Genomic DNA, 27,500 nt, shown 5'->3' with positions numbered 1-27,500 from the left:
TCAAGGAAAGTATATTGACAATAAAGAATATAGTTAAAGGGAATGAGATTAAAATAGTAGTTTATATTAGTAAACAGGCTTTGGTGAGGCTCAAAAAGAGTAAGGCCCTAAATATAACAGGATATATATGTCGTATGTGTAGTTTGGCCTAATCGTATGAGATATATTTATTTATTATACGACTCCTCAGAATGTTCCTTTGATTTGAATGGGCCTCCCTATTATGAAGGGATGTTTTTTATGGTTTTGGCAAGTGGGATAATAAGTGAGGTAATGTATAGTCTGCCGGTCAGTACCAGAGAATAAATCCCTTCAGGATGAAACAACACCCCTCTGCCTCACGTCAGGGTCCTGTTTGTCCCCTCCGGATTTATTTTCCCACACTGACCGGCGGACTGTACGTAAACCCTTACACACATTCCCAATTTTGGCCCTCCATTCTTCTGTATGACACAACCTGCCAAACCGTGGTGTTATAACGCCATGCATAGCCTAGTGTGTGTGTCCTTGTGAATTACTTTATACTTTATTACTTTATTGCCACTCTTTGAGTAGAACAGATGCGCAGGCAGGCCCTGCTTTTAAAAGGTCTGAATGATAGGCCTGTGAAACATCTCATGATTGTAAAATAGTAAAACAGAATAAAGAATTGTAGTGGAACATAACCTTGATCGTAGCTTTTATAGAACGACAAAGCGGCTACTTCTAGTAAAACGTATACATTCCCATAAACTCAAGCAAGTAAGCCTTCTGTTCTTAAGTGGTAATGCTCTCAGTCCCGTTTCACTGGTGGGCTCCTTAGAAGGGTAATGACTGCGTTCTCACCGGCGGTCACAGCCTGTTTCCCAGAGCTTCATTACATGGTGGGATTTAATGCGGTTGGATGCTGACTGGCTACCGGTGTAGACCTTCAGTTACGCTGGTGGCCGCGGGCAGGGCTGCATGGTGGGTCTGGTAGCAGGTTGTTAGGGGTTTCCTGCCCCTCCGCTGAGGGTGAAGGAGGGCAGAGGGGCACAGAGAGGCACAGAGGGGTTCAGAGGGGCAACAATAGGGCATGTGGAGCTCTTACTGTGAGCTCACATCCTCTGACTCCTTCTCTTCATCTCTAGATCTTGTGCTCTTTTTTCATCTCTTTCTCCTGCTCTCTGTGTCCCTGTGCCTCTTTTTCTTCTTCTTCTCTCTTTATCTTTCTTCATCTTGCTCTATCTTTCTGTTATCCCTCCTCTCTCTTGGTCTCTATCTCCCTCCCTCCCCTCTCTCTCTCTCTCTCTCCCTCCCTCCCTCTCTCTCTCTTTCTCCCTCCCTCCCTCCCTCCCTCCCTCTCCCTCCCTCTATCTTTACCTCTATATCTATCTATCTCTCCCTCCCTCCCTCTCTCTATCTTTCTCTCTCTCTCTCTCTCTCTCTCTCTCTCTCTCTCTCTCTCTCTTCTGCGAAGCATGAAGCCCTGTTATGTTTTATTAAAGCCTTCACCAAGGCCAGCTTAATTGCCTGCGCCCCTCACCCACTCTGGGCCGGTACCAGTGCAGTGTGCAGCCCGGGCCGTCTGGAGCTCTGCATAGGAGGCTAATTGCCGCCTGAAGAGGCTTCAGGTTGGGACCCAACATCCCGTACATCCATCTCATCTACAAGCCCTTTATGTCTCTCTCTCTGCACTCTAGTGTTCTGGAGTGTTCTGGAATGTTCTGTAGTGTTCTGTAGTGTTCTGGAGTGTTGAGGCCTGCTGTGCTACTTTAAAGAGGGTGGGCGGGGGGTGCTTAAAAATACATGAAGTTAAACAAACAAAAACGAAATGGAAAGATGATGCCATTCTGACAGATAAGAGTGCAAGTCTACGCTCATCTGAATGTATGCAGTGTATGCATACAGCAAGTGTTCAGACCCTTTCAAGTTTACCACATTTTTAGTTGGATTCAATTCATTTTTTTGTCTCATCAATCTACCCACAATACTCCACACTGACAAAGCAAAAAGAGGTTGTTGGGGTGTTTTGTGAATTTATTTGAAATAAAAGCCTGAAATATCCCATACATTACACAGGTATTGGTTAGCACCTTTGGCAGTAATGAAGTCTCAAGTCTTCTACAATCCTATAAGTGTGGACTTAAGACTTTCACAGAGTTGTCTCGTTGAAATGTAACCCTTTGTCCCAGCCTGATAACCTTGTCCAGAGTGCTCAGGATTTCACTCAAGAATGCGCTATAATTGTCTGCATCCTTCTTCCCTCTACCCTGACTAGTCCTTTCCCAGAGAAACATCACTGCCGTGTTTGACTGTAGGGTTGGTATTAATGAGGGGATGCTCAGTGCCTCGCCACACGCCATTGGGAATTGTGGCCAAATACTTTGATCTTTGTTTCATCAGAGCAGATGCTTTTTGGCAAACGTGTGCCTTTTAGTGAGGAATGTTTTCTGTCTGGTCTCTCTACCATAAAGGCCTGCCAGGTGGAGTGCTGCACTGATGGTTGTCCCTCTGTAAGGTTCTCCCATCTCCACAAAGGAACTCTGGGTCTCCTTTATATTGACCATTGGGTTGTTGGTTCCCTGTCTGACCAAGTCTCTTTGTCCCCAGTCACTCAGTGTGGCTGGGCAGCCAGATCTGCGAAGGCTGTTGGCTGTTCCAAATCTCTTCCATTTGAGAATGATGGAGGCTACTGTGCTCTTGGGCACTTTCAACGCTGCAGACATTTTCTTGTTTCCTTCCCCAGATCTGTGACATCTCTTGGATCCGCAGTCAGCTTCAGATTTCTCGACATGCTCTGAGTGTATGAACTAATCAGTGAACCTCCAAAGAAGCTGGCCTGCCTGCTTGCCAGTCGTTTTGCATGGGCACTCCACAGTGAGTGCAGGGAATTGAGTCCAAAAGCGGCTCAGCCAGCTGGAGGTTAGCAAGAGAACAGACCTCCATTAAAAGTTTCCCCTCCAACTGCTTGACTGTTATTAGGTCACTCATGTCCTCAATGTCTCTGTCTTTGAGGACTGGCTTTCTGCTCCACACACACACACACACACACACACACACACACACACACACACACACACACACACACACACACACACACACACACACACACACACACACAGGACTGGCTTTACCACTCTGCTCCCTCCACTCCTTCCTACACTGGCCATCTTGTTTTTGGAGCGGCATCATTCATTCACACACACATACACATACACACATATACACACACACATACAAACACACACACACACACATACAAACACACATACACACACACACACATACAAACACACATACACACACACACACATACAAACACACACACATACACACACACACACACACACACACACACACACACACACACACACACACACACACACTCGTCTGGGCTGGGTTAACAATCCTGGTGTACGGCAGCTGGGCCGCCTTGGCCGCCTTCAGCCAGAGCCCATTTCACCTCATTAAGTATGTCCGGGATGGGGTGCAAACCAAAGCTCATCTAATTGCCGAATCTCGAGTGTGAGGATGGAGGCGCCATGGCAGTGAGACTGTGAAACTGTTCGCTTGGCCCTGGAAGAGAAGCGCTTGGCATGTCTGGATCTCAAAGGATGCTTGTTCTGCTTTAACAGGGTTCTCCCCACAGAATGCCACCGTGGCCAAATGCCATCTCGCTATGGCTCTGCCCACTGTATAGAGAGAGAGAGAGAGAGAGAGAGAGAGAGAGAGAGAGAGAGAGAGAGAGAATCAAAGGAGAGGAAAGCAGGACATCAGAAATGCTGGAAATTCCTCTTCTCCTTTAATACATTCCAAGTCCAAAATAGCTCAGCCACTCAGATCAGTTGCTACGTGCAAGTGCTGTGCATGCGTGTGTAGTGTATATTGCATACCTTTGTTGACATTTTCTTCTGCACAGTGTACTCCTAAGTTCATGATGAATCATGCCCAGGATGACCAACTCCCAGGCTGATTAGAGGAAGCATAGGGAGAGTGTTAATAAATGGAAGGTGCGGGTTGGTGTGCGTTTGTGCGTGCGTGTGCGTGCGTGCGGGGGTGTGTGTGTGTGTGTGCGTGCGTGCGTGCGGGCGGGTGTGTGTGTGTGTGTGTGTGTGTGTGTGTGTGTGCGTGCGTGTGTGCGTGCGTGCGGGGGGGGGGGGGGGTGTGTGGGTGTGTGTGTGTCATGCTTGCTGCTTTCAGCCCCATGCAGCACTTTGCTGCAGTCTCACCTGGCCGGTGTGAAAAAGAACAAAGACAAAAAGAGTGTGCCAGCAGCCTGTGGAATGGACCATGGCCAAAAAACCATGAATAACTGACCGCAGCAGTAAAGTAGCCCGTGTTTCATAGTGTGTGTGCGTGTGTGTGTGTGTGTGCGTGCGTGTGTGTGTGTGTGTGCGTGTGTGCGTGTGTATGTATGTGTGTGTGCGCGTGTCTGTAATGTAGCCTGAGAAGTCTTTCATAGTGTGTGTGTGTGTGTATGTATGTGTGTATATGCACGTGTCTGCATGTAGCCCGAGTCTTTCATAGTAGATGGATGGAGCTGGACCAGCTTCTCTAAGCAGGTCAGCGTGAGAGAGAATGTTTATGAGCACGCCCGTGGCCCCCGTAGGCCAGATTATAATAATAATTAGAAATATAGCTGCAGGCAGCAATGGCGGGTTCCTCCTCAACATTCCAATCATTACAAAATTGACATGACACTGACATGTATTTCATACATGTACACAACATTGGACAGATAATTGGATCAATGGCTGATTTGAAGTCATTTTTTTTTAAATTATTCACAAATTGTCACTGTCGAGAAATATCCATGCTGGTGACATTATGGGTTCTTGAGACTTTTTTGTTTCCCATGAGCAATAAGTCATGGGTACCAAGTTTTAGACATTTTGGACTGACAGGGTTAAAATGCCACCCTTTTGAAAGTGACAACTTTGAAGCGTGTTCTGTCAGGCCACCTGTGCTCTGGTCCTTAATGCAGAGATCCATTCTTTAAAAGCTTTGATTACAACAATAACTGTATGAAAGTGAGGATACACTTCACTAAAGGACGTTTGTAGGTTATGTACTACTACTGCTTGCTCTGCCCACACACTTTCCCCATCCATGCTGTTTCCCTCTTTCCCAGTGCAGGTCACGCCAAGGGATAAATGCGGCGGCCGCATGAGGATTAGAAGTAGCCTAAAAAACATAGTCCCACACAATAACACTGTTTTCAAAATTTCCCAAAACTGGTTAAAAATCCATGGTTATAGGAACTCTCCCTGAATTGACATCTCTCTAGTCTCAGTCATACACAACTGACAAGAGGCATGCAGTGAACTGGACCAAGGTACAGCTAATGTCCAGCTGTTTGCAAGTGTACCTTGTGATGGTACAGCAGCTTGACAATACTTTATCATGGTCAGACTCTCTCATCCCATTTAACTACACAACATGCACAATCAGGGTGACCAACAGTATTATTAACATGAAAGCTTGTCTCGGGGGGTCATGCATCTCACTACAAGCTTTTGATTAAACGTGAGGACCCTGTTAGCAAGTTATTTCTATTCATGTTTTGTTTGTGATTGAATGGTAATGTCAGCTAGCTAAAAACAATGTTAGTTAGCTTGGCTAAAATGGTTTTTATAGCAACACATCAGATCAATGGAACTTTATTCAGAAAGGGGGGTTGGATGGAACATATACAGTAAAGGTGAAATGGTAGGCATTGTTCTGCCTTGAAGCTGCATGCGCATTCTCATTGTTTGTAACCACCAACCCATCTAAATGTAAAGATAATATCCAAGCTAGCAATTTTGCCAAATTTGACTGCAACTTTTTAGCATTGTAGGGCAAACACACTCACTGCAAAGTGTACTAAAACGTGTCACCAGGTTAGCAAGCCTAGCATAACCAAGGCTCAAAATACAGATATAACTCCAAAATAATAACGCACACAAAACAGGCCCTTAAGCTAAACAAAACAGAGAACAGAAAGAAATAAAACAATGAGAAACTAATGTGGGAAAAACAGTGGCAGTTGCTGGACACTACCTGTGGTAGAAATGCCCGTATTAGTTACACAATAGCAACAGCATCATTATATAAATGTTCTTAACTTATGTAACAAAACATACCGAGGGCTGTTGAATTGTAACCTCGCTGCTCAACACTCGTCCACAGTCACGTCAACGGCTGAGGAGTCTGTCGCTATGTGGTAAAAACATTAGGCTACAGCTCACCAGGTTGAACACCATGCAAATATGCTAGCTACTATGGATGTAGTAAGAGAGTTGCCAGCCTACCTGAAGTACACGTAGCTAATGCCTAAAGCATTCAGTAAACCTCGCAGCAAATAATTGACTCCATTACAACACGGCAATTTAAACTATTGCAGGTCTTATTAAAGTAGCATAACGGAACAATTGCTAACGATATGCTAGCGGCTAAAACTAACGAAATCTCTTGAAATGTGCTGACTTTGACATTATGACAAACTAGTTAGTCAACAACTGTCCTAACACAGTCAAACACCAAGCAAGTGCAACATACAAGACGGCAAATAAGCTACTTACTAGTTCAGCAGACAGTAGAAATTGGGCGGCTTCAGGCAAACCTACATTTAGCAGTAATATGCCTACGGACCCTGGTATGGCAATGGCACGCAGGCGATTCTCCATAAGCTAGCAATTTTGCCAAATTTGACTGCAACTTTTTAGCATTGTAGGGCAAACACACTCACTGCAAAGTAGGGCTGTCAAAATTGCTCAAAAATGACGTTCGAATATTCCCTTTAAAAAAACACATATATTCAAACATATTCGAATATCTGGTTGCGCATTAAGGCACGTGAATAACAGGATAAATTAATACAACGAGACATAACTACTTGTATAGGTAATTTATTTAAGTTTTAACATATTTAACAACATATTACCTACACAAAAATAAGTAAATTAACTAATGGCCAAGACCGTAGACCTTGGCCTCTCACTCGCACACACACGCACTCTTTCTTTCTCTCTCTCTCCCTCCCTTATCGTCGCGCCCTCTGCATCGGTTTAAATGAACGACAACAATAAACAAATGCTGAGTGCTGATCAAGAGTTTCGTGCAAGCAATTTAAGGTCGCGATTCTTGTCCCAAATATGGCAGGCTTCATTCAGTGATTGAAACTAATATTATTAACATTAATTGAAGTTTTACAGTATAGAACCGACATTGAACGCTCCGAGCGAGCTGGGCTGTGGTAAACATGACACTTTTCCTTGGCATGAAACGGCAAATAATCAAACCAGTGCATGAAGCTGTTGCAGCCTATCTAATCTATTTTATTCGTGCAATATACAGTCAGTACAGTAGCGACTAGCTCACACATTGAACGCTCCGAGCGAGCTGGGCTGTGGTAAACATGAAACTTTTCCTTGGCATGAAACGGCAAATAATCAAACCAGTGCATGAAGCTGTTGCAGCCTATCTAATCTATTTTATTCATGCAATATACAGTTAGTACAGTAGCGACTAGCTCACACAAGTAATGTTTCTGTTAACGTAAAATAAAATGAGATACGGTACCTCGGTTCCAGTGCTTCACAGAACTCCATGAAGCCTATCCCATCCACCACAGTGATCGGCCTCATGTCCTTTCATATGAACGAAATCATTTTTTGCGTGCAGGCCTCCTGTCGTGCCGCAGACAACGAACTTGTGGCGGACGGCGCAAAATATGTATCCAGTCGTGGCTGTTTCGCTGAAGTTCCACATATTAGGCCATATTCACTTGGGTGCACATTTTGGAGATGTAGCCTCAAGTTGCTAGTTGTTGAATGGTTAGCTAACTCTAGCTTGACTTAGCTTACACACTAGTTTAGCTGTAGGCTCAACAAGTTTACAATCAACTGACCAAAATCCGAAACATTTCCAGACATAACTCTTTAGATTTTTGGGGGTTACAATCACTTTCTCTGCTGCGGTCAAGCTGGGTTCTGCACCTCCAACTCCAAAAAGGAGGACAAATATGCGTCCGGCTTGATGCTGCGCCGAACAGTGCATTAAAAATCCGGACGTCTGGTCACCCTAATCATAACTGGGTCCTAAAGCTACCCGGTTACATTACACTGGAAATTAGCCAAGCATGCCTGTTTCAAATATTCACCAAAAATCTACTTTTCATCTTACAGTCAACTTTTTTTCAGATTTGTGTACTAAACATTCTCAAGTGTCTTCATATGAACTTGTGATTGAATCAGAGTATCACTTTTTGAATGAAAAATGTGTAAAGCATTATTTTAGCGTTAGCGATTAATGCAATTTGCTTTATATCAATCATTTTTGAAGATATGAAGTTGCCTTTGCACATGGGGACATGTTGTAGTGTCTTCCACGTGCATACCAAGTTTGGTGTTGATATCTGAAAGATTTGCTGAGATATGACTTCACTTCCTGTTTGAAGGCTTTTCTGCTGAATTTTAGTGGCTGTACCGGACAAACGGTTGTGAGGATCAAAATTCTGTTGAAGAACTTTTGTGAGGCTTGGTCTGAAGATCATCTCTGGTGATTTTGAAGAAGATTTGACAAAAATTGTAGGAGTTGATGCCTTTCAAAGGTTTTTGATAAAACCGGAAATTGCGGAAAATCCATATAACCGGAAATTGACGCCATAGGGTGTGTTGAATTTGTCTTGATCCAGGGAATCCAATGGTACCTCATTTTTGAAAATCGGTCAAACGGTTCAAAAGTTGTGTGTGTTAACAAAAGTCCAACTTTGACCCGTTGGTGGCGCTAGAGTGGTCTAGTGGGAGACATGAAACTTGGTGTGAGTAAAGAAGGGACTGTCCTTAATGAGTGTGCCAAATTTCAGAAAAAGTTACCATACGGTTCTAGGGCCTGCCATTGACTTCAATGGTACAAGAATAATAATAATAAATATAGCTGCAGGCAGCAATGGCGGGTTCCTCCTCAACATTCCAATCATTACAAAATTGACATGACACTGACATGTATTTCATACATGTACACAACATTGGGCAGATAATTGGATCAATGGCTGATTTGAAGACATTTTTTAAATTATTCACAAATTGTCACTGTCGAGAAATATCCATGCTGGTGACATTATGGGTTCTTGAGACTTTGTGAACCAGGGAAAAATGTATATTCTGCACAATTTGTCACTGTATAGAAAAATCCATGCTGCAGACTTACCAATGGGATATTCAATTTGAAATGCAATACTGTCAAGATCCACAAGGGCCTTGGCTTCAAGCTAAGGGGTGAGTGGGGGCTTGGTCAGGCCACAATGTCATGAAATAGTGTGTGTGCGTCTCGAGAAGCTTGCGCGTGTGTCAGGGGAAAGTCTGTGTCTGTGAGAAGTGGAGCATGCGCGCAGGGGAGCAAAGGAGCAGAGAGGGAGACATTAGATTGGAAATCACCCTAGCAATTAGCCAAGCATGCATGTTTCAAATATTCACCAAAAATCTACTTTTCATCTTACAATCAACTTTTTTTCAGATTTGTGTACTAAACATTCTCAAGTGTCTTCATATGAACTTGTGATTGAATCAGAGTATCACTTTTTGAATGAAAAATGTGTAAAGCATTATTTTAGCGTTAGCGATTAATGCAATTTGCTTTATATCAATCATTTTTGAAGATATGAAGTTGCATTTGCACATGGGAACATGTTGTAGTGTCTTCCACGTGCATACCAAGTTTGGTGTTGATATCTGAAAGATTTGCTGAGATATGACTTCACTTCCTGTTTGATGGCTTTTCTGCTGAAATTCAGTGGCTGTACCGGACAAACGGTTGTGAGGATCAAAATTCTGTTGAAGAACTTTTGTGAGGCTTGGTCTGAAGATCATCTCTGGTGATTTTGAAGAAGATTTGACAAAAATTGTAGGAGTTGATGCCTTTCAAAGGTTTTTGATAAAACCGGAAATTGCGGAAAATCTATATAACCGGAAATTGACGCCATAGGGTGTGTTGAATTCGTCTTGATCCAAGGAATCCAATGGTACCTCATTTTTGAAAATCGGTCAAACGGTTCAAAAGTTACAGTGTTAACAAAAGTCCAACTTTGACCCGTTGGTGGCGCTAGTGTGGTCTAGTGGGAGACATGAAACTTGGTGTGAGTGAAGAAGGGACTGTCCTTAATGAGTGTGCCAAATTTCAGAAAAAGTTACCATACGGTTCTAGGGCCTGCCATTGACTTCAATGGTACAAGAATAATAATAATAATAATAATACCTACAATAACAATAGGTTTCCTCCTGACGGAGGAACCCTAATAATAATACCTACAATAACAATAGGTTTCCTCCTGACGGAGGAACCCTAATAATAATAAACTTTATTTTTATAGCACCTTTCATACAAAACAATGCAGCTCAATTAGTCTCAGAGATTATGAGTCTCAGATTATTGCTTGGCTGGACGAGACGAATGTTGTGTGTTGTAAGGAGGTTGTGGAGAACCTAGGGCCGTGCCTGGTACGTGACCACCTTAAGCAGTCCTCTCCCACAGTCCAGTGAATTTCTGCATTGAAAATAGACTGTGTGTGTGTGTGTGTGTGTGTGTGTGTCTCTGTGTGTGTCTGTGTGTGTGTGTGTGTCTGTGTGTGTGTCCAGTGAATTTCTGTATTGAATATAGACTAAGCACTGCGTGTGTGTGTGTGTGTGTGTGTGTGTGTGTGTGTGTGTGTCTCTCTGTGTGTGTGTGTGTGTGTGTGTGTCTGTGTGTGTGTCCAGTGAATTTCTGTATTGAATATAGACTAAGCACTGTGTGTGTGTGTGTGTGTGTGTGTGTGTCCAGTTCATTTCTGCATTGAATATAGACTAAGCACAGATACTGGCTGTGGAGGTGCTAGTAATTTAGGACATTTTGCAAAGTTGTCAGATAGACAGAGGGGAAAGGAGATTTCACAGATTTTGTTATTATATCCCACTGAAAAACATCACTTGATATCTGTGTGTCTAGTTTTTAAAACCTAGTCTCCAAATAGCTGGAAAGCCTACGATTAACTGCTATGTTGATTTTACCGCACGCAAAGACTCCGCATTTCATGGTTATGTGTTAGTAAATCTTCAAGTGCCTCGTATTGCACAGATAAAACAGGAAATGGGTCATGCTTGCTCTTTTCAGACCAGTTTGTTAAGTCTTTATGTGTATGTTCTGTGCATTCGTATGTGTGCGTGTGTGTGTGTGTGTGTGTGTGTGTGTATATGCGCGTGTCTGTGTTTGTGTGTGTGTGTGTGTGTGTGTGTATATGTGTGTGTGTGTGTGTGTGTGTGTGTGTGCATACTACAAGCCTTTGATGTATTACCAGCCAACCACAGTGTGTGCAGTTCAAATATGTATAGGGTGACTCATTGTATAAAATTAGAAAAAGAAAAGCATTGTTGAGGCGTTCATCTTCACCACCGTCACCACGGGTTGGGTTGGATGTACATTATAGTGAAATCCTCCTTGCAGAAGCAAAAAGGAGAAGCTAAATTGATCACACATCTTTCTAATCATATTTAACTTAATCAAAACCAATTGTGTATGTGCCTCTGCACAGAAATCAGTGTTAATTAAGTCACTGCACTACTCTGGCAAAGTGTTTGTGATTTGCAATGTGTGCCTAATACAATACAGAATAGACCATATAGACCTGCTGTCCTCGTGACCACATAGCCAGTGCCTTCCACCTTGAAAGTAGCCAGCAGCCTAATGGGCGTAATATAGTCCGCAAGGCCTGCTCTGAATCGGATCGATAGAATTAGTATTTTGAGCACTTAATGAAGTGTGGCTTCGAAGGGGCTGCTGGAATATGTACGTTTTTCATTTGTAACTCAGGACGCGCTGCTCCCCGCTACCCCTGCTGAATCGATAATTGAACCTCTAATGAAAAAATGTGTTCCCCTCAGATTATGAAGGAAAAAGAGACTCTGTGTGTTTAATGAAGGCAGGGCCTACTGGAGCAGATGCTTGTAAAATAACACTCCTGCTTCTGTTTGACCGGCTGCCAACAAAATGGTGCTAGGTAGTCCCGTTGGCATGGCGGCTGTTGTAAAGGTTATTCCAGTTCGAGAGATTGTTGTGTGCACCTGCGGTCTGTTCAGTTGGAAAGCTAACATGTTGTAAGGATAAAGCATAACATACCTAAAATACCTAAGGTTTTAAAAAAAAAAGGTGTCATTAGGTATGTTAGAACATTAGTCTGAGTGAGGAAGCCTGTCAGATTCAAATCCCATTGTTTTCTTTCCAATCTCTGCTAAAAGAGTGTTGATTTTGCTGGTATGTGGTCTGGTCGTCTCTGCATTCATGACGCTGCAGGTAGTCAAGCAGACGTTTCATTTATTTTTCAGGACTTGCTCCAACTATTACTCTATCCTTCTGTGTTTTACGTCTAGACATTTCTCGTTTCTCCCAAATTAATGTAGTGTATATACAGCCACCAGGCACTCAGTCAGCTCTCGGTCAGCTCTCAGTGAGCTCTCCGCTAGCCCTAATGTCCCAACCACTACCTTGTATATTGACTTTAATATGCTTTTGTGTAGGTCCAGTTATCCCCCGTGCTGTAGTGTGTGTGTGTGTGTGTGTGTGTCCCATAAATAAATAAACAGACAGACAGACTGACAGGCATGCTCAGGTTCCCTGGGAGCAGTCCGTGTACAGCTCAGTAGGGTGCTCAGGAGGAAGCTCTCTCCCACTGTAAAAAAGCTCACCTCACAGCAGACCCCTGGGCAGAGCACAGAGATGACAGACCATAATAATCACTACTTTAGCCACTTTAGCTGCTCTGCTCTCAGCTGTGATGGTGGAGTCCAAATGGCCTGTGCTGTGGACAGGTGTGACGCTAACAGCCAACGCAGGGAATGAGGCACGCAGGCAGGCAGACAGGCAGGCTGACAGAAAGACAGTCTGACAGAAAGACAGGCAGGCAGGCAGGCAGGCAGGCAGGCAGACTTAAGAAGTGGTGAATGTGACAAATGAATGACAAAGACCTCCTTGGACAGGTGAAAATAAATAAGTAAGCTAAAGACGTAAAACTAAAGAAAGAAACTGTTGAAAGAAATTGTAGCTTTTAAACAAATACATTTCAATCATCATTAAGTTCTAGCCTAGGCTACCATTACACAACATTGTTATCAAAGCAATGGCACTACTAGACGAGATAAATCCTATATATTGTTTATTTGTCAGCATAAGCAAAATGTGGTTTGGGCAAAGAGAAATGAAGAACAGAACTGCCCCATGAAGAACAGAACTGCCCCATGAAGAACAGAACTGCCCCAGTGAAGAACAATAGGCCTACGTACCCATCTTAAGGTGCTGACATGTACGGTCACATTATAGGCTATCAAACAACCCCAGAGAGCCTCTGATGTTTCCAATAGATTACGCCCTCCTTGTGGAAATAGAACGATTTGATTAGCTAATCACCCTGATGTGTCTGGCGTAGCTCACAGAGAATGAAACTTGATTGGATAAAATCCCCTACGCTAATGGAAGTAGGGAGCAGTCAGGTTAAGTGACTGTTAATCAGTAGAATAAGATAATAATAATATTAAGATATTATTTATTTCCTTTGGTTAAAACACAGATGACCTGTTAAAGGGTATGTTTCGTTTTGTATGAGCATTATTACCGGACATTTTGATTGGCAAGTTTTTCACTTATTTCTTTCATCAATTTTACCTGGCGAAAACCGGTAATTACAGGCCAGCGGAATCCCTGATACACACACACACACACACACGCGCACACACACACACACACACGCACGCACGCACCGGCCCCCGGACCCACACTCCCTCCATTTAGCATTCTAGCAGCTCTGCAGTAGCTGCATGAACAGTGGGAGTCGGAGACACTGGGGTCACGAGGCTCTGATGAAATTTCTCCCTCTCATTCTGATTCTCTCTTCCTGTAGGTATCTCTCTCTCTCTCTCTCTCTCTAATTGTCTCTCCTTCGCTCACTCTCTGTCTGTTTCATGAGTTCAGTCTCTCCCTCCCTCCCTCTGTACGTGTAATGAGCTGGAGATGATTCGCCTGTCTGCTCAGCTTCTCTCTGTCTCTCCAGCCCGTGGCCCTGCCATGCCATCCCATGCCCCTCCTCCTGACTCCCTTCCATGCCATGCCCCTCCTCCTGACTCCCTTCCATGCCATGCCCCTCCTCCTGACTCCCTTCCATGCCATGCCCCTCCTCCTGACTCCCTTCCATGCCATGCCCCTCCTCCTGACTCCCTTCCATGCCATGCCCCTCCTCCTGACTCCCTTCCATGCCATGCCCCTCCTCCTGACTCCCTTCCATGCCATGCTGTGCCCCTCCTCCTGACTCCTGAGCTCTCAGCTCGGCCCCCGCAGCCTCCTGACCTCAGTCCAGCACCCAGCGCCCCCTCCTGCGGTGAGCAGCTCCTCCTCACACAGCACACACGCTGGGAGCATCACCTCCCCACACAGCACCCAAGCTGGGAGCAGCACCTCCTCACACAGCACACACGCTGGGAGCGCTGGGAGCATCACCTCCTCACACAGCACACACGCTGGGAGCATCACCTCTCCTCACACAGCACACACGCTGGGAGCAGCACCTCTCCTCACACAGCACACAAGCTGGGAGCAGCACCTCTCCTCACACAGCACACAAGCTGGGAGCAGCACCTCTCCTCACACAGCACACACGCTGGGAGCATCACCTCTCCTCACACAGCACACACGCTGGGAGCAGCACCTCTCCTCACACAGCACCCAAGCTGGGAGCAGCACCTCTCCCCACACAGCACACACGCTGGGAGCAGCACCTCTCCTCACACAGCACCCAAGCTGGGAGCAGCACCTCTCCTCACACAGCACACAAGCTGGGAGCAGCACCTCTCCTCACACAGCACACAAGCTGGGAGCAGCACCTCCTCACAGCACACAAGCTAGGAGCAGCACCTCTCCTCACACAGCACACAAGCTGGGAGCAGCACCTCCTCACAGCACACAAGCTGGGAGCAGCACCTCCTCAAACAGCAAACAAGCTGGGAGCAGCACCTCCTCACAGCACACAAGCTGGGAGCAGCTCCTCCTCACACAGCACACAAGCTGGGAGCAGGGCGCTGGGAGGAGCAGAGAGAGAGGCAGCCCAGGGGTCCCTACCCAGCATGGGGGCAATGGACAGGGGAGAGCTCTGTATAGCGTGTGTGTGTGCGTGCGTGTGTGTGCGTGCGTGTGTGTGTGAGGAACATATGTGGTTGGAATAGCACGCCATCGCTTCAGTTCTCTCTCTCATGTTTGTTCAAGTCCAAGACTTTTCAGGCTAAGAGGATGATGAGTGGTGTTGAGTGTTTTGTCCATGTGACAGTGTCTGTGTGCGTGTGCGTGTGTGTCTGTGTGTGTGTCTGTGCGTGCGTGCGTGTGTGTCTGTGTGTGTGTCTGTGCGTGCGTGCGTGTGTGTCTGTGTGTGTGTGTGTGTGTGTGTGTGTGAATGTGTTTGTGTGGCATAGAGTAAACATTTATAAGTAACGGTTTGGCCTTCAGAAATGTTTGCAGTGTCTGTGGTGCGTTTTAAAGGCCACGGTGAATGCTCAGAGGTTGGGAGACACAGTGGCAGGAGAAGATTAAGATGCAGTATGGCTCTGTGCTCTCTGCTGCTGCTGCTGCTGCTGCTGCTGCTGCTGCTGCTGGATAATTATTGAGTATTTTTATCAGCTGCGTCTCTACCATCAGTCCCTCTCTGTATCTGTGTTTGTGCGTGTGAATTTATTAGTGTCTGTGTGCTTGAGCGTGTGTGTGTGTGTGTGTGTGTGTGTGTGTGTGTGAGTGTGAGTGTCTGTGTGTGTGTTCTTGAGTGTGTATGTGCCCTTGGGCTTCTTTGCATAAAGAGCAGGGATGTGTGTGTGAATATGTGTATGATTCCGTGTCTCAGCTGGTGGCAGGTGAGAACTCATTGTACTGCTGCAGTGCAACTCTCCTTGTCTACACCCAACGAGTAGAGTAGGTTCAGTTACTGTGCTTTGGGAACGCATCGAGTAGAGTAGGCTCAGCTACTGTGCTTTGGGAACGAGTAGAGTAGAGTAGGCTCAGCTACTGTGCTTTGGGAACGCATCGAGTAGAGTAGGTTCAGTTACTGTGCTTTGGGAACGAGTAGAGTAGAGTAGGTTCAGTTACTGTGCTTTGGGAACGCATCGAGTAGAGTAGGTTCAGTTACTGGGCTTTGGGAACGAGTAGAGTAGAGTAGGTTCAGTTACTGTGCTTTGGGAACGAGTAGAGTAGGTTCAGTTACTGTGCTTTGGGAACGAGTAGAGTAGAGTAGGTTCAGTTATTGTGCTTTGGGAATGCATCGAGTAGAGTAGGCCCAATTACTGTGCTTTGGGAAAGCATCGAGTTTGGGCTATCTTTCTTAATTATTGGGAAGTAGAGATCACGGATTGGTTGGAATGTGTTGCACTCTTAAAATGTGCAGCTTCTGTCTCGGTCGTCGTCGTTGTCTTTGCACTGCTGTCACACATGTGCTTGTCTCCTGGCAGCCATGTTTTTTGTGTCTCCCAGCTTTTATTTGCTAATTGGTGCTCACTGACTCTGTATTTCGTCTGTATATTTCTCAAATTTGTTTCTTTTATTTGAGTTAAACACACACTCACATGCTTTGCATCTTGCTTTGTGATTTTGTTTTCGATTGACAATATTCTTCATAATTGTCTAAGGTTTGAGAACACCTGTTTAAGATGAATATGTTGTGTAGTTATCTTGTGCCTCTAAAGTGTTAGTATGTGTTAGTGGAACAGGTGGCTGAAGACCAGGTTGGTATGACAGTTCTTATCATTGCTCACATCAAAAGGCATTGCGAGGCTTTATCATGGAAAGAGTGTGGGTCGCTGGATTTGAGGTGTTTCCAGAATATGATTGGCATTTTTTTATTTTCATCAAAAGAGGATATTGGCCTAAATCTGCCCTGCATGCACTGTATGTGGTGTGCCAATGGACTATTAGGATGTTTTTGCAAAAACCAATATACAGGGTCTCAACTGGATGTTTTTATTCCAATTGATGTAGTTGATGACTTACAGGTGGGCCCAACACCTCACTGCCATGAAGGGCAATTGGTTCCATCATCGATGCAAATCTTTTTACCCAAATTCAAATTGCCATTTCAAAAGGAATTTGTCTTTTGAGGCAGGGAAAACCTGACGTGCCCTGTCTGGTAGTTCATTCGCTTCCATGTCAGATTCATTCTAAGGCCTAGGTGGGTAGAATCTGATGGATGTTCATTTTTTGATTTGGTCCTCACATACCTCTGCTGTCTTTCTTGATATACCACTGATTTTTTTTTTTATCAATATTTTAGTTTTGTTCATGTTAACTGCCAGGGCCAAGGTCTGACAAAACTTTTGAAGAAGGTCTTATTAAATCTGTAGTCCTTCCTCTGTTGGTGACAGAAGGACTATGTCATCTGCATAGAGCAGGAATTTGACCTAACTGGTCTCTTTACTATAAGTATATATAGATTTGGGGTTTCCTGATTATCAGTGGCTGGCTTGAATTCCTCTGCAGTGTTTTCAGCCCATCGGTATGATTCTACATGTGAGACGGCTAACTGTACCTTCTGTAAATGTAAATGTCTAACTGGGCAGTGATTTGATTGGCGTTAATATCTCTCTCTCTCTCTCTCTCTCTCTCTCTCTCTCTCTCTCTCTCTCTGTGTGTGTGTGTGTGTGTGTGTGTGTGTGTGTGTGTGTGTGTGTGTGTGTGTGTGTGTGTGTGTGTGTGTGTGTGTGTGTGTGTGTGTGTGTGTGTGTGTGTGTGTGTGTGTGTGTGTGTGTGTGTGTGTGTGTGTGTGTGTGTGTGCATGGTGTGTGTCTCCTACAGTGGTGAACATAAGCTGATCCTGTCCGTGCTGTCAGCGGTGTCCCTGATGCTCATCTTCGCCCTGGTGCAGCGCCGGTGCTCCGCCGTGTCCAAGATCGCCCTGGCGCTCGGCCTCCTGGGAGTCTACAGCTACCGCGCCGCTGCCGGCAGTGTCCTGTTCCCATGGCAACACAGCAGCCGCGCCGCGTCCAAGTGAGTTCGGTCGCTAAGTCCGTTGCAGCTAATGATACAGCAGAGGTGGGGGAGTGTTAATAAAAGCCAGCGTTTGGCTCTCATAGAGCTTCCCTGCCAACTCTTACTGTTGAAATGTTTACCGACTGGTTTGGGGATGGAATGAGCTGAAAGAGAGCCTGCATCCCCTCTCTCTCTCTCTCTCTCTCTCTCTCTCTCTCTCTCTCTCTCTCTCTCTCTCACTCTCTCTCTTTCTCTCTCTCTCTCTCACACACTCTCTCACACTCTCTCTCTCTCCTTCTCTCACTCTCTCTTTCTCTCTCTCTCTCTTTCTCTCTCTCTCTCACACTCTATCTCTCTTACTCTATATCTCTCACTCTATATCTCTCACTCTATCTCTCTATTTCCCTTTTTCTCTCACTTTCTCTCTATCTCCCTCTCTCTCTCACTCTCCTCACTTTCTCTCTATCTCCCTATCTCTCTCCCTCTCTCTCTCCCTCTCTCTCTCACTTGCTCTCTCTATCTCCCTTTCCCTCTCTCTCTCCCTCTCTCTCTCTCTCTCTCTCTCTCTGTCTCTCACTTGCTCTCTCTATCTCCCTCTCCCCTCTCTCTCCTCTCTCTCTCTCTCTCTCTCCTCTCTCTCTCTCTCTCTCTCTCTGTCTGTCTCTCTGACAGCTGTTCCTCTCAAGCGGTTGGCTCCATTGCATGGATATTTTCTCATCGTTCATTCATCTTGTGTCTGATTCTGGCTGCTGATGAGGGCTGTTGGACAGAGTAATTATGCTAGGCTCAGTACCAAACCTGAAACAGAATGCTGATCGTCTGTGTTGCTCTACGCAAGCACAGCTGGAAAATAAAAACAGGCACATGCCGAGCTGGCCGTCTCTCCTCTGCTCCTCTCCTCCTCTCTGCCTCCTCCTCTCCTCCTCTGCCTCTCCTCCTCCTCTGCTCCTCTCCTCCTCTGCCTCTCCTCCTCCTCTGCTCCTCTCCTCCTCTGCCTCTCCTCCTCTCTGCCTTTCCTTCTTGCTGCCTCTCCTCCTCTCCTCTCTGCCTCTGCTCCTCTCCTCCTCTGCTCCTCTCCTCTCTTCCTCTCGTCTTTCGTGTGAGCTGTGTTCTACACTCAGTCTGCCAGCTAGGAGCCAAGCTAGGAAGAGTAATGAGAGGGCAGGTCGAGGGAAGCTTACAGGCCCCTCTAACTAACCTCTCACCTCCCACACACCACACACACACACACACACACACACACACACACACACAGAGCCACCTTCCTCCTGTATCTCTCCCCCTTCCCTTTCTCTACCTCCCTCTGTCTTTCTCTCTCTCTCTCCCTCTCTCTCTCTCTCTCTCTCCCTCTGTCACAGCACTGCAGTGCTCTTGACATTTCCTCCCCTCTAATTAAGACTCTGACCCTCCTCTCACCTCCAGTGCCCACCATCGCTCACAGTGTGTGTGTGTGTGTGTGTGTGTGTGTGTGTGTGTGTGTGTTTTGTGTGTGTGTGTTTTGTGTGTGTGTGTGTGTGTGTGTGCGCACATGATCTGTGTGTATGTGTGTCTGTACATGTGTATGCCTGTGTGTTTGTCTGTACTCAGGTGTATTTTTATGTTTTGTGTTGTGTTGTCTGTGTGTGTGTGTGTGTGTTTGGGAGTTTGTCACGCCACGCCCGGGTGTAATTGACAGCGCCATGCGTGCCACCCCGCGCCCACCCTAGCAAGTCATTAATCACTGCGGCCTGTTGTTTATGCTGCCCCGCCAACCTCTGGCATTTCTATTGAGTTGATGCCCACAGTCGCCCGAGTCACCCACTTCCCACCGTAGTCACCGTGTCACCGTGTGAGGAGAGACAGCGGCGCCATGTCACCCTTATCATGGAGAGCAGAGGTCCCTCTGAGTGTGTGTGTGTATGTGGGTGAGAGAGAGAAGAGAGAGAGAGAGAGAAAGAGAGAACCGTGTAAGTTGTTTGTCTCCTATGTTATTGTGTGTGTGTGTGTGTTTGTGACTCATTGGTGTATGTGAAAATGTTTGGGTTAAGGTGTGTGTGCGCGCATTTGGGTGCATGTGTGTGCATGTGCGTCAGTGTATGTGTGTGTGTGTGTGTCTGTGAGTGTGTGTGTGTGTGTGACAGATTTGTGTATGTGTGAATGTTTGGGATAAGGTGTGTGAGTGCATCGATGTGTGTGAAGGAGGAAGCGTGTGTGAGAGTTCGCGAGAGGGCCAGATGTTTTTTTGCATTTTTACATTTCCGTCCCAACAACAAGCTGAACCTCGCATGAACTTCAAATAGAAAGAAAGCTGTTCTTGGGCTCAGTACATACTGTATCTCTTTCTCTCTGTCTTTCTCTTTCTCTTTCTCTCTCTCTCTGTCTTTCTCTCTCTCTCTCTCTCTCTCTCTCTCTGCCCCTTGTGTAGAGGCTGAGTCTGTCTGTCCTCCAGCAGTAAGCTGCAGCTGTTTGAACTGTAACTCCTATCCTCCACTGTATGTGTGTGTGGGGGGACGACGACACACTTATCACACTTAACACATCTATCCCCACTGCATTGGTCAGCTTTTCAGCCAGTGTTGAGGGCTATTGAACCACTCTCTTCATCTCTCTCTCTCTCTCTTTTCTTTGTTTTCCCTGTCATTTTTCTCCTCTTTTCTCTGTATACAGTATGTATATCTGTCTGTCTGTCTGTCTGTCTGTCTGTCTGTCTGTCTGTGCTCCTTACATCCTCGCCCCCAGTCTGTGTACGTGCGTGCGTGCGTACATGTGAAAGTTGCTGAATATTGCTGCTGCACAAGGAATTATATAAGGTGTGTCTGTGTGTCTGTGTGTCTGTGTGTCTGTGTGTCTGTGTGTCTGTGTGTGTGTGTCTGTGTGTCTGTGTGTCTGTGTGTCTGTGTGTCTGTGTGTCTGTGTGTCTGTGTGTCTGTGTGTCTGTGTGTCTGTGTCTGTGTCTGTGTGTGTGTGTGTCCTGCAGTGGTGAACATAAGCTGATCCTGTCCCTGTTTGTCCCTGACATGTTTTCCCCTTTTGTATGTGTGTTATGGAGTGTGTGTGTTTGTCTCTCTGTGTGTGTGTGTGTGTGTGTGTTTATTCATTTTTCACATTTGTCTGTGTGTGTTATGTGTTATGTTATGTATGTTATGTTATGTTATATGTTATGTATTGCATGTGTTGATGTATTGTGTGTATTTGTGTTGATGTATTGTGTGTGTGTGGACGTATCGTTTGTGTGTGTGTGTGTGTGTTGATGTTTGTGGACATATTGTTTGTGTTTGTGTGTGGACGTATTGTGTCTGCGTCTCTGTGTGTGTGTGTATCTGTGTGTGTGTGTGTGTGTGTGTGTGTCTGTGTCTGTGTCTGTGTGTGTGTGTATCTGTGTGTGTGTGTGTGTGTGTGTGTGTGTGTGTATCTGTGTGTGTCTGTGTGTGTGTGTGTGTGTGTGTGTGTGTGTGTGTGAGGGAGTGATCCCAGCATTGTGTTCTGCCCACGCTGGCGTGTATCCAGTAATGGAGTGTGTGTGTGTGTGTGTGTGTATCTGTGTGTGTGTGTGTGTGTGTGTGTGTGTGTATCTGTGTGTGTCTGTGTCTGTGTCTGTGTGTGTGTGTGTGTGTGTGTGTGTGTGTGTGTGTGTGTGTGTGTGTGAGGGAGTGATCCCAGCATTGTGTTCTGCCCACGCTGGCGTGTATCCAGTAATGGAGTCATTTTCCTCCTTGTTTGACTGTGCCTGCACACCCCAGCTGAGAACTGGCCCGCCAGAACGATTAATCCTCTCGCATGTTTACACACAGACACACACACACACACACACACACACACAAACTCTGTTAGATAGTTATAAAAGACCTACAAATGAGGTGTTAGGCCTCTACTGTTCCTCGGGGAAGCTGAAGTTGTTAGTCTGTACTGTTCTGTTAGTTGCAGTGCAGGGTAGTGTAGTGTAGTGCAGGGTAGTGCAGGGTAGGCTGATTCTTAGCCACTGTCTTTGTGCTTCCCTGTAGCTTTACACACTCTTTGTCCTCCAGCACTGAAACATTTACATTTTTGTATCTTCTCTGTCAATCATCCGTGTTGATATATTAAAAGTGGGAAGTACACAAACATACACACACACACACACACACTCACACACACGCAGACACGCACACACACGCTCACGCTCACAGACACACACACACACATACACACACACATAGGGATGAGAATTGATAAGATTTTAACGATTCCGATTCCATAACGATTCTTTCTTATCGATTCCATTCCTTATCGATTCTCTTATCGATTATTTTTGGGCAAGGAAAAAAAAAAAAAAGAGTACAAACGAGTTTATTTACATTCATTTTCTTTTATATAATATTCTCTGAATAGACGATGCACAGCATATACAGTATGTATGTATACATTTACATGTTTTAAGTAACCAAAAACAAACCTAAGAATAGGTCAACAAACTCTCAAAGTAGGGTACAGAGACCCATAGCCTAGGGATCCTTTTCCTTGAAGGGGTGCCAGGGGGTCCCAACAAAGAAAAAAAGTATTTGTTTTGACTATAATTCCAACCATAAGTAACAGAATGTATGACTGATTTGGTAATAGGTTTCATACAATTTTTGTAATAAAACTTCTAAACTCAAAAATCTCATCAGATGGGGGAGCCTGGAAAATAGTCTTATCAAATAGGTATCCCTCCCTGGTCTAATTTGTGGCAGTTTAGGTGTCCTTGATATACCAGAGTTTGAGAATCGCTGTGCTAATTAATATTTGAACATGCCAATTACAGTGCTGTTTGCAAGTGTATTCAACTTGAACTAAAAATAAAACTGACATAAACAAAAAGTGAAAGCTGGTTTACACAATGAAACAAATGGACACAATAGACTGTTAGAGTTTACCTTCAATATTAACAAATGAAGCGCTAACGTTAGCCGCGCTGCTGTTGCTTGGTTGAGATTCATTAACGTTATCTTCACTCCATAGCGCTCAAAAACGCGACATTCCTGCAAAGTTTTTTTTTTTTTAAGTATTGATAGCGGAATCGAAAAGGATTTTGGCTAACGATTCCAAGGAATCGGTCCACTGGGAACCGGTTCTTAACAAGAACCGGTTCTCGATTCCCATCCCCACACACACACACACACACACACACACAGCCATCTGAACCCTCTTAAGAGTTTTCATATCCTACTGAGTAACGCACCACTCAAACTGTTCTCTTTTGTTATTTACATCAGCGTTTGTACCTTTTTGAAATCATGCTTTAAACTGTGTACTTTGCCTCGCATAAAAACTGATTCCACCTCTTCCTCAGCCTAATCTGATAGTACCTGCCTACACTCACCCACTTGTCCTGGGGGTAACATTACATCTGAAAAGCTGCCTTTTGCAATTAAGACTGAATTAATGGTCGTTATTAGTGTGTTTAATTGCGTAGTTCTTCATGATGGTAACGATGATGATGATGGGAAGGATGGAGGTGTTGATCACAACGCCACAATTTATTTTTAAATCACGGTGATCTGCCCTTTTCTTTTGCCTTTCTTCTGTTGACAGCTTTTTGGGGTTCAGGGCTGGTGATTAGCCAAGGGGCACTTATTTAGAGTGCAGAATGTTATATTTTGGGGTTCAGGGCTGGTGATTATACAGGGCCACTTATTTAGAGTGCTGAGTGTTCTTTTTGGGGGGGGGAGCAAGGTGACATGTTTGGAAAAGGAGGAGTCATTCCACAGGTAGTCTGTTAACTGCTAAATTCATTGAACTTCTCCCAACTTGATGTTAGCAAGTAAAGTTCTATTTGCGTGAAGAACTATTTTTTGTTCACGAAATGGAAAGAAAATCATTAAAAAGAGGTAGTTTGGAGGAATGTCATTTTTTTATAAGTAATGATAAGCGAGATAGTGTATAGTCTGCCAGTCAGTATCGGAAAAAAAGACTGCTCGTCCCATGGGGATTTATTTTCCAATACTGACCGGCGGACTATACATCATCCGTTACCTAATCAATGTAAATGAAAATTATGATCTTGTCTATTTGTCATAGTCAAATGTTGCAAGTATTGATAATACTGTGAAATTGTGAGTATTGTAAATGTGAAGCAGCCACAGGTCTAGCACCCCTGGTGGTGGGCTGCAGGTACAGCAGGCAGCTCAGCCCATCCCCCAATGTGTTTCAATGACAAAGTAGCCCATTATCGATTCTCTCATCTAAACTGTCTTTCCATCTACATTGTCTAATTCGAACATTTAGTTTTCCATATGCTGATATCTACACATTGTTTATTTCCCCCCCAGAAATAAATAATTCATTAATTCATGTGGTGTAGCCGAGTTTGTAGTCGAGTTTTCCAGGCAATTTAGTTTAACCTGCCATTGTTTTATCGTTTCTTATAACTGATCCATCTAAAGGTTTTGACACTTTTGTCCTGTTGTGCTGTTGGTTGTAACAGACCCTCTGTGTTGTTCTTTGCAGTAGTCTAAGTCTATCGTTTCAGGAATGAGTTAGTATCCCACACTGCACTGCAGGAGCATTCCAATCCGCACGAGTAGCTACGATGAATGGGTAACGTTAGTCAAAGACCCAGGACGGATCACAATGTGTTTATATTCATATTTTGTCCTTTATGACAGATACAAATGATGAGAACAGATGGTAAGGAACAGGAAAACATGAGTGTTCATTTCACTGGCAGCACGACAGCCATGGCTATTGTTGTCCCCCTTTTCTGGCCTTCATGCCCTTGTGAATATCACATGTTCCTCGGCCACTGTGGACTCGTTGCCCTTGTGAATATCACATGTTCCTCGGCCACTGTGGACTCGTTGCCCTTGTGAATATCACATGTTCCTCGGCCACTGTGGACTCGTTGCCCTTGTGAATATCACATGTTCCTCGGCCGCTGTAACCTTGATGCCCTTGTGAATATCACATGTTCCTCGGCCACTGTGGACTCGTTGCCCTTGTGAATATCACATGTTCCTCGGCCACTGTGGACTCGTTGCCCTTGTGAATATCACATGTTCCTCGGCCACTGTGGACTCGTTGCCCTTGTGAATATCGCATGTTCCTCGGCCGCTGTAACCTTCATGCCCTTGTGAATATCACATGTTCCTCGGCCGCTGTAACCTTCATGCCCTTGTGAATATCACATGTTCCTCGGCCACTGTGGACTCGTTGCCCTTGTGAATATCGCATGTTCCTCGGCCGCTGTAACCTTGATGCCCTTGTGAATATCACATGTTTCTCAGCCGCTGTAACCTTCATGCCCTTGTGAATATCACATGTTTCTCAGCAACTGTGGACTCGTTGCCCTGCATGTTGTACCTTCATTCATTCATTTATTTATTTATTTATTCATTTATTTGAAGAAAAATGATATATAACGTCAGTTGCCGTAAAATTGAGCACCACCTGCATCATCCTGGTTGGCATGACACATGGTGCCTCTACAAGTGATATGAGCGATTTAAAACTTGAGCATCAGTGGTGTAGACGCAAAATTCAAACTAAACTAAAACCACGCTAATCAAGGACCGACTTAAGTTTTGCCTGTAGGGGAGTTGACGTGCAGGCTAATCTCAGTGCCTACAGCAGGCCAGGTTTGAGTCTGACGCCCAGAGTCGTCCAGTCATCACGCTTAGTGATCATTCTTGTAGCTGGCATTCTGATCTGCAACAGCCCAGTTAAAAACAGGCCCTCTGCACCACGGCTCTGCGTCAGCTCCTCTGTTTGGGAGCTGGTACTTCACGTTATATCTCTTGTCATTTTGGCTTTTTAAGTCATTTGATCGTCATGTGATCTATTGCATAAGAGATGAATATCAATATGAAGATCCCCTCCGCGGATGTGGTTTTATTCTTTATTCCCTTGCTAGAGACTCCTTTTGTAGTGGTGGGCCTTCTCAACAGAAGACAGCCTGACAACCCCAGAAGCTAATGTCATAGCCACTGCTAGCGCCGTAATGAGACCTATTCCTGTAAAGCGTGATGTTTTTGAAGCCAAGACATCTGTAGTTGTCTTTTTACTCCCCAGACGTCGTGGAGAAGGCACAGAATCCCTTCTGGGCTCAGTGAAATGCCGTCCCCCGTTTGAGCTGTCATGCTCTCGAGCTTCCAGAACTTTCCTCCACACTTTGTCTCTTTAAACATCATCTCAGATGTGCATGAAGGCAGACGCGCCTGGAACATCTGAGCATGGTAATTAAAGCGGTGGTTGGTGCACCTGCGTCAAGAGGATTGGGCGGAAAAAGAGGGCATGTGTTTTATTTTTATCGTGATTAGTTTAGAAGAGTTTGTTGTGCTGACGCCTTATTTGCGAGCATTTATGCATGCGAACCTTTTATGAAAATGGAAATGAATTCTGGGTTTCTCATCAGCCCCCTCCCCACTACCACACGCACACACGCACACGCAACCACAGATGTAAATATATCTTGGGTATATTGACACACATACAGTAATTTGGTGGTGCATGGCTGGTATGTGAGAAAGTATGCAGAAATCCATTGCTTAGTACATGCATCACACCAACCCACCATATGCACACACACACACACACACACACACACCACTGATGTAAACATTTCGGCGTGTACTGACACAAATACAGTAATTATTTGGTGCTTGGCTGTTTTGTGAGAACATGCATAGAAATTCCTGGCTTGGTCTGTGCATACATGCATAACATAATCACATTCACACACACACACACACACACACACACACACACACACACACACATACACACACACACACACACACAGAAGAGACATACACACACACACACACTCAAGCAGATGCATCCACACACATAAATTGCAGTTATTTGCAGTCTGCCTGAGCAGCGGTCAGTCTGGGTCTTGTTTAGTATATTATTTCCCTCTCAGGGCTGTGTGCTGAGGTAGGGCTTGTTTACATGGGGGCCAGCCGTGGGGTCTGTTTGGTTGCCCGCTGTTTTGGTCATTGGGCACCAGACACAGACGTTCAGCCTCTCCGCTACCTGCTACACAGTGTTTGGGAAGTTACTCAAAGTAATCCACAACATTATTATGTATCACTTCTCTGAAAATGTAATCTCAGTACTAATTACTTAACATCTTGGTTACTTCAGTAAAACTACCAATCTAAGGATAAGTGTGAAGTTTTGTTTGCAATTTCTTGCACAACCAATGTCATACATGCTGGCACAAACAATTGGAAAAGAGCAATGAATCAGAGACAGTGAGAAAGACAGGGATTAGAAGGCTACGGAAGCAAGAATGAGGGTTTGGACCCTCATGCGTCTGTTGAATATGGCGCTGTGTAAACATCGTAGGCAGAAACGAATACATTTGTTTAGCTAGCTGTTAAGTAGGGGTGTGCAAAAATATGATTTAGTATTATTCATTATTTTATACATACAAATACACATATATACAATATATATACAATATTATTGATTATCAATTATATGATAATATGATATTAATTATTAATTATTCTCAATTTACAGAGATTACTGTAATCACATTACTTTGCAATGCTTTGCTACCAACACTGATCTGATTACTTAGTTCATGCAGCACATAC

At 44.8% G+C, this 27,500-nt stretch overlaps 1 protein-coding gene across 2 annotated transcripts in view; it reads left to right on the top strand.

Annotated features, from left to right (window-relative positions):
- pigg (phosphatidylinositol glycan anchor biosynthesis class G) overlaps positions 1-27,500 on the top strand; it is a 106,124-nt gene that overhangs the window by 60,057 nt on the left and 18,567 nt on the right. For both annotated transcript variants that reach the window (XM_031568848.1, XM_031568846.2), the window contains exon 10: positions 17,788-17,979. In XM_031568848.1, the coding sequence (XP_031424708.1) occupies positions 17,788-17,979 (192 nt within the window). The remainder of the gene's footprint in view (positions 1-17,787; positions 17,980-27,500) is intronic.

This window comes from Clupea harengus, chromosome 6 (assembly GCF_900700415.2).
Source record: "Clupea harengus chromosome 6, Ch_v2.0.2, whole genome shotgun sequence".
Taxonomy (NCBI): Eukaryota; Metazoa; Chordata; class Actinopteri; order Clupeiformes; family Clupeidae; genus Clupea; species Clupea harengus.
The sequence above is the reverse complement of the archived record's forward strand: the minus strand, read 5'-3'. Positions and strand labels throughout refer to the sequence as shown.